Here is an 8,427-nt window from a genome sequence, read left to right on the forward strand (position 1 = left end):
TGTACAAGTCTGACTCATGAATAACTGTGAGCAGGGAAACAGGAAACGGATGCTGCCTAAGCATTTTTCATTCACCATTAATTGATTATTCACTCATTCACTCAACAAACACTGAGCACCTCAGATTCTGGTGATGCTGAGCTAAACGAGCAAGGTCTCTTGTCCCACAGAGCTCAGTGACAAGCATTAAGAGGCATCTGGTTTCACTGAAGAATATAATGAACAACGAGAATGTGGTAGCTGAAGTGTTGCCAAATGCTGTCCTCCCTTCAGGTATAAATCGGTTGTATTCAAACTGGTCCTAGAGCCGCAAGGTTCCCCTTGGGTGCTTCTGGGACCATCACGGTTAGGAACTAGCAGAGGCTAAATGAGTAAGACTTTAACTATAGCTGCTCTGCTTTGATGTAATTTATGTACTGGGGTTCCTCACACGATTTCACTTGAAAAAATGATTTTATTAGTTGCGGTAAGGTAAATCATGCTCCCCCCATGATGTCCACATCTCAATCCCTGGAAGCTGTGAATGTTACCTCGTATGGCCAAAGGGATTGGCAGATGTGTTTTAAATTAAGTATCTTGAGATGAGCAAATAATCCTGGATTATCCTGAAAGGACCAATGTAATCACAGGATCCTCAAAAGAAGGAAGCAGGAGGGTCAGACTGAGAAGGAGAGAAGGCAACGTGACAATGGAAGCAGAAGTTTAAGTGTTGCCGCCATGGGACAAGGAATGCGGGCAGCCTCTAGAAGCTGGAATAGGCAAGAATGGATTCTCCCCTAGAGCCTCCAGAAGCCCTGCTGACGCCTGGATTTTAGTCCAGTGAGACTCATTTTACTTTCGACATCCAGAATTGTAAGATAGTAAGTTTGGGTTGTTTTAAACCACTAAGTTTGTGGTGATTTGTTACAGCAACTATAAGAAATGAATACACTAGGATAAAACATGATGTTTGGAGGCCTTTCTAGTTAAAGCCAGGTCTCCTTTAACCTAGACGTAGAGAGACATTTTCCCAGGGCAGTGCCTCTCCGTGACTCTTTCTAGGGTCCCTCTATTCCTGGCATTGCAGTTAGAATTCTAGGTATGAGCTACCCAAGTGCCCTAATTTTGAACTAGTTCCACCCCCACCAGCTTCCCCAGGCCAGAAGCTGATTGTCTCTTGCTTTAGGGAGAGGAGAAACCTCCAGTTTCCCCCTCTGTAACAGCACTGACCCACTTCTGCAAGCCATTGCTAGTTAACGATCTGAAAAGGATACGGGAAGCCTTATTGTTCTCCATCTTATTTTCTAACCTGGCTGGATTAACAGCTAATCAGAAATTAATGCTCTGAGTAGGCACTTCTTCTGACTCAACAGTGAACAAGTCAGCAAAAACTTTAAGTAACCACTTTATTGCCTGCCTCCACTGCAACAGGGTTAACGATTATGAGGCAGGGAACTTAGCCGCCATTGTTTCCCATTGGGATTTTGGCTGTTCTTTTCAGTTCCTGAATTTAAAATGAAACAGGAAATAAACAGTGCATGGTAAAAACTTGTTACATAGTGAGGTCGACAGAGGTTTTCTTCAATGCCTCTTCCCATTTGGAGCATCAGGGCAGGGGAGAGGAAGGGTCCGTACGCTGGATATTAGGTGATGGGATTCTAATCCTGGTTTTGCTACCAACTTGCTATGAGTTTAAGTCCCTCAGTTGGCTTATCTGTAAAATTGGGATAGGGAGCTTAATATCAAAGAATCTTGTCATCTTTGGTAGTCCAAATCAATGGTTCCCAGATTTTTGAATTTCATGGACCAATAACACTTCCCATGAACATTTTGGAGACATACGTAGGATTTACAAAGTTTGACTGCCAAGTGAAGGCATTTTAAAAAGCTACCACAATAATTTCAAAAAGGAAAAGACATTTTATCACCAAAAAAGTTGGAAGGGCATCATCTCAAAATAGAGAACTGGTCATTATGCTGCATCTTTTTGGCTTTATGAAAAACTCACTCCCTTGTCTATTTTTTTCTCATTTAGATACAGATATAAGAAACATTGTCGGGAATTCCCTGGCGGTCCAGTGGTTAGGACTCCGTGCTTCCACTGCAGGGGCACAGGTTTGATCCCTGTTCAGGGAACTAGGATCCCACAAGCTGCGTGGCCAAAAAAAAGAAAGAAAGAAAGGAAGAAAAGAAACATTTTCAAAGATTGGCAAAGTTCCTCAGATCCACTTTTGGGATTCAATGTTCTACGGCACCAAACTTTCTTATTTCTCCCTTAAAGTCACCCTGGGTGGGTGATCTCTTCCGCCAGGCCTTTTTACTGCTACTCCAGTCAGAACCTTGTCAAGGGGAATGCCACTGGGCCTCTTCCTCCCCAGGAGGGAAAGGACATCTACGTCTAAAAGCCTCAGCAGAGAACAAGACAGAGAATAAAGTGGCAAAGGAAGCTGGGTTTGATGAGTCGGAAAAAATCAAACAAACAAATCAAAAGGACATGCATGGCACATCATGCATGCATGCGCATGCATTCTGAAAGAAGAAATCTAGGAAATTTGAAGTTTGGCCTCAGGCATCTGAAGCTGGGTATCATTCATGTGACTCTGGTTAACACAGAAAAATGCCATACTCCAGATCTCTCTGCCCCTTAGGGAGAGTAGGCATCTCTAAGCATCTCAGCAACTGCTACAGAGATAATCCCACCTCAGAAATCTTGGGGCTGCTTACTGATTCTCAGGATGGATCAGTGGCCAGTGTCGCCACACCGTGCTGACTATTTTAAAAAATAAATTTATTTATTTATTTTTGGCTGCACTGGGTCTTCGTTGCTGCCCACGGGCTTTCTCTAGTTGCGGCGAGTGGGGGCTACTCTTCGTTGCGGTGCGCGGGCTTCTCATGGCGGAGGCTTCTCTTGTTGCGGAACATGGGCTCTAGGCACATGGGCTTCAGTAGCTGTGGCACGCGGGCTCAGTAGTTGTGGCTCGCGGGCTCTAGAGCGCAGGCTCAGTAGTTGTGGCGCACGGGCTTAGTTGCTCCAAGGCATGTGGGATCTTCCCGGACCAGGGCTCGAACCCGTGTCTCCTGCATTGGCAGGCAGATTCTTAACCACTGCGCCACCAGGGAAGCCTCGTGCTGACTTTTTCTCTCACGGACTCAGAGAAGTTGGGCGACTTACCCAAAGTCATAGGCTGGTCAGTGGGAAAGCTGAGATCCCATTAAGGACTGCTGAAATACAATGCCTGCACTCTCTTTTTTAAAAAATTAAGATAACATTGGTTTATAACATTATATAAGTTTCATGTGTACAACATTGTATTTCTACTTCTGTGTACACTACAGTGTGCTCACCACCGCAAATTTAGTTTCCATCCGTCACCATACAATTGACGCCTTTAACTCATTTTGCCCACTCCTCACTACCCTTTCCCCTCTGGTTACCACTACAGTAAGTCCCCTCCATACGAACCTTCAAGTTGCGAACTTTCAAAGATGTGAACGCGCGGTCACATGTCCAATCACTTAAGTTAGTTCACGTGTCTGGCGTACACTGTCACGTGTGTGCATCCTCTACAAGGGGTTGTACTTTTGTGTACTTTACTGTATAGTACTGTATAGAGTACAGTAGTACAGTATCTTTATTTCTTGCCTGTTCACTCTATGCTACCCCCTGTATGCCAGCTGTTGTACTGTACTGTAAGATTAAAAATGTTTTATTTTTTGTGTTTGTTTTTTATGTATTATTTGTGTGAAAAGTATTGTAAACCTATTACAGTACAGTTCTATATAGCTGATTGTGTTAGTTGGGTACCTAGGCTAATGTGTTTGGTTTAGTTTGGCTTGGTTTGTTGATTTATTTTTGTTTGTTGGTTTTTATATTCCATATATGAATGAAATCATATGGTATTTGTCTTTCTCTGACTTATTTTACTTAGCATAATACCCTCAAGGTCCATACATATTGTCACAAATAATGCCTACATTTTTTTTTTGCCAATTTTAAATACAGTTTTATTTAAGACATTGCATTTTCCACTTACAATACATTGCTTGTAAAGTGCAATGTTATTTCCTTTCCCTGTGCACACATTCCATGTTCAAGTATCAAGAATGCCCAGTTTACTACAGCAGCTCAACTTTAAAACTGCCATGGAATTTGCTACAGATTTGGGTCCTTCAATGTTGTGTGGAACAATGTTAACCCTATGCTAGGTTGGCTTAATCAACCTCTTCAATGGTGGGCCCAGAGGAGGCACCACCAGACGGAGGAGCTCCACCACCAGAGAAGCCCCCGGGCGTCCCTCCTGGCATTCCTCCTGGCATGCCTCCTGCGCCCTGGTACAGCTTGGCAATGATGGGGATGCACACTTTTTCCAGCTCCTTCTGCTGATGTTCAAATTCTTCCTTCTCTGCAGTCTGGTTCTTATCAAGCCAGTTGATTATTGCATTACACTTATCAAGAATCTTCTGTTTGTCCTCATCATTAATTTTGCCTTGAAGTTTCTCATCCTCAACAGTAGCTTTCATGTTGAAAGCATAGGATTCAAGAGAATTCTTCGAAGACACCTTATCCCACTGCTTCTCATCTTCAGCTTTGTACTTCTCTGCTTCCTGAACCATGCGTTCAATGTCTTCCTTGCTCAAACGGCCCTTATCATTAGTGATGGTAATCTTGTTCTCTTTTCCTGTGCTCCTATTCACAGCAGAGACATTGAGGATGACATTGGTATCAATATCAAAAGTGACTTCAATCTGAGGAACACCACAGGGGGCAGGAGGTATGCCTGTGAGTTCAAACTTGCCAAGCAGGTTGTTATCCTTGGTCATGGCACGCTCACCTTCATAAACCTGAATGAGTACACCGGGCTGGTTGTCCGAGTAGGTTGTGACGGTCTGCATCTGCTTGGTGGGAATGGTGGTGCTGCACTTGATGAGGACAGTCATGACTCCACCAGTAGTTTGAATTCCAAGGGAAAGAGGAGTGACATCCCACAGCAGCAAGTCTTGAACATTTTCCGATTTGTCTCCAGATAGAATGGCTGCCTGGACAGCTGCACCATAAGCAACAGCCTCTTCAGGGTTGATGCTCTTATTCAGTTCTTTCCCGTTGAAGGAGTCCGGTAGAAGTTTCTGAATCTTGGGGATGCGGGTTGAACCACTCACCAGGACAATATCATGGATCTGAGACTTGTCTAGCTTGGCATCCCGAAGGGCTTTCTCCACAGGGTCCAGTGTGCCACGGAACAGGTCAGCATTCAGTTCTTCAAATCGGGCACGGGTAATTGAGGTATAGAAGTCGATTCCTTCACAGAGGAAATCAATCTCAACACTGGCCTGGGTGCTGGAAGAGAGAGTGCGCTTAGCACGCTCACAAGCAGTACGAAGGCGACGGACAGCCCTCTTGTTCTCACTGATGTCCTTCTCGTGCTTGCGCTTGAACTCTGCAATAAAATGGTTGACCATCCGGTTGTCAAAGTCTTCTCCACCTAAGTGGGTATCTCCAGCTGTAGATTTGACCTCAGAGTTTCCATCCTCAATAGTGAGGACTGACACATCAAAAGTGCCACCACCTAAATCAAAGATCAGCACATTTCTTTCTGCTCCAACCTTTTTGTCTAAGCAATAGGCAATAGCTGCAGCAGTTGGCTCGTTGATGATTCTAAGTACATTGAGCCCAGAATAGTTCCAGCATCTTTGGTAGCCTGACGCTGAGAATCATTAAAGGTAGGCTTCTGCTATTTCCTTCATCTTTGTCAAAACCATGGATGACACCTCCTCTGGATAGAAACTTTTTGTCTCTCCCTTATATTCTACTTGAACCTCAGGCCTGCCTGCATCATTCACCACCATGAAGGGCCAATGCTTCATATCAGACTGGACAACAGCATCATCAAATCTTCATCCAATGAGGTGTCTGGCATCAAAAACCGTGTTGGTGGGATTCATTACAACTTGGTTCTTTGCAGCATCACCGATCAATCGTTCGGTATCAGTAAAGGCGACATAGCTTGGGGTAGTTCGGTTCCCCTGATCATTGGCAATTATTTCCACCTTTCTGTGCTGGAAGACACCCACACAAGAATAGGTGGTGCCAAGATCAATGCCAACTGCAGGTCCCTTAGACATGGTTGCTGCAGTGCAGGCCCAGGTCCGCTGGAGGAGAAAACAGCAATCTGTAAAGCTGCCGCCACGTTCAATGAGACCCAATGCCTACATTCTTAACCACGGTATTTACTGCCTTCCAAATAGTCCAGTTTTACCACAGCAGAGGTTATATGACGGTTTGGGTTCCCATTCATCAAGAAGGTTTTTTTGATCCAGATAATAGAATGATTATGGTAAAATCTAGGTGAAGGGTAAATGGGAGTCTTTGTAACTATTTCTGGAAGTGTGAAATTATTTCAAAATGAAAAATTAACAAAAAAAAGACTCCCCCAAACTATCACTATTTGTAGATAACATGATTTTATATACAGAAAACCCTAAAGACTCCACAAAAAAAAACTGTTAGAATAAACAAATTTAGTAAACTTGCAGGATACAAAAATCTATATACAAAATCTGTTGCGTATCTATACACTGATAACAAATTAGCAGAAAGAGAAATTAAGAAACAATCCCATTTATAATTGCATCAAAAAGAATAAAATACCTAGGAATAAATTTAACCAAGGAGGTGAAAGACCTGTACACTGAAAACTATAAGACAGTAATGAAAGAAATTGAAGAAGACACATATAAATGTAAAGATATTCCATGCTCATGGATTGATAGAATTAATACTGTCAAAATGTCCATACAACCCAACAGACGTAGAGAACAAATGTATGGATATCAAGGGGAAAGGGGGGGTGGTGGGAGGAATTGGGAGATTGGGATTGACATATATACACTATTGATACTATGTATAAAGTAGATAACAAATAAGAACCTACTGTATATAGCACAGGGAGCTCTACTCGATGCTCTGTGGTGACCTAAATGGGAAGGAAATCCAAAAAAGAGGGGATATATGTATACATACACCTGATTCACTTTGCTGTACAGTAGAAACTAACACAACATTGTAAAGCAACTATACTCCAATAAAAATTAATTTTAAAAAATGTCCATACAACCCATACTACAGATGCAATGCAATCCCTGTCAAAATTCCAATGGTATTTTTCACAGAAATAGAACAAACAATCCCAAAGTTTCTATGGAACCATAAAAGACCCTGAATAGCCAAAGCAATCTTAAGAAAGAAGAACAAAGCTGGAGGCATCAAGCTACCTGATTTCAAACTATTTTACAAAGCTATAGTAATCAAAACAGTATAGTATTGGCATAAAAACAGACACAAAGATCAATGGAACAGAATAGAGAGCCTAAAAATAAACCCATGCTTATATGGTCGATTAATCTGTGACAAAGGAGGCAAGAATATACAATGGGGAAAGGACAGTCTCTTCAATAAAAGGTGCTGGGAAAACTGCACAGACACATGCAAAAGAATGAAATTGGACCACTATCTTACACCATACACAAAAATTAACTGAAAATAGATTAAAGACTTGAATGTGAGACCTGAAACCATAAAACTCCTAGAAGAAAACATAAGCAGTAAGCTTCTTAACACAGGTCGTAGCAATGATTTTTTTTTATTTGACACCAAAAGCCAAGGCAATCAAAGTAAAAATAAATACATGAGACCACATGAAACTAAAACCTTCTGCTCAGCAAAGGGAACCATCAACAAAATGAAAAGGCAACCTACTGAATGGAAGAAAATATTTGCAAATCATAAAGCTGATAAGGGGTTAATATCCAAAATATACAAAGAACTCATATAACTCAACATCAAAACAAACAACCCAATTAAAAAATGGGCGGAGGACCTTAAAAGACATTTTTCCAAAAAATACATACAAATGGCCAACAGACAAATGCAAAGATGCTCAACATCACTAATTATCAGGGAAATGCAAATTAAAACCACAACGAGATACCACCTCACACCTGTCAGAATGGCTATTATCAAAAGACCAAGAAATAAACAAGCATTGATGAGGATGTGGAGAAAAGGGAACCCCAGTGCACTGTTCATGGGAATGTAAACTGGTGCAGCCACTATGGAAAACAGAATGGAGGTTCCTCAAAAAACTAAAAATAGAACTACCATATGACCCAGCAATTCTACTCCTGGGTATTTATCCAAAAAAAAAAAAAAAAAACCAAAAACACTAAATTGAAAAGATATATGCACCCCCATGTTCACTGCAGCATTGTTTACAATAGCCAAGACATGGAAACAACCTAAATGTTCATCAATGGATGAATGGATAAAGATAAACATGGTGTGTGTGTGTGTGTGTGTATTGATATAGGTATAAAATATTGGAATATATAATGGAATATTATTCAGCTGTTAAAGAAATGAAGTCTTCGGAATTCCCTGGTGGTCCAGTGATT

At 41.7% G+C, this 8,427-nt stretch overlaps 1 protein-coding gene across 1 annotated transcript; it reads right to left on the reverse strand.

Annotated features, from left to right (window-relative positions):
• Positions 1–4,191: 4,191 nt before the first annotated feature.
• LOC133082606 (heat shock cognate 71 kDa protein-like) lies at positions 4,192–6,099 on the reverse strand. The gene is given in 3 exon segments (XM_061179287.1): positions 4,192–5,651; positions 5,654–5,697; positions 5,699–6,099. Coding segments are annotated over 3 exon segments (1,905 nt in total).
• Between the last annotated feature and the right edge of the window lie 2,328 nt (positions 6,100–8,427).

This window comes from Eubalaena glacialis, chromosome X (genome assembly GCF_028564815.1).
Source record: "Eubalaena glacialis isolate mEubGla1 chromosome X, mEubGla1.1.hap2.+ XY, whole genome shotgun sequence".
In the NCBI taxonomy this organism is placed as follows: Eukaryota; Metazoa; Chordata; class Mammalia; order Artiodactyla; family Balaenidae; genus Eubalaena; species Eubalaena glacialis.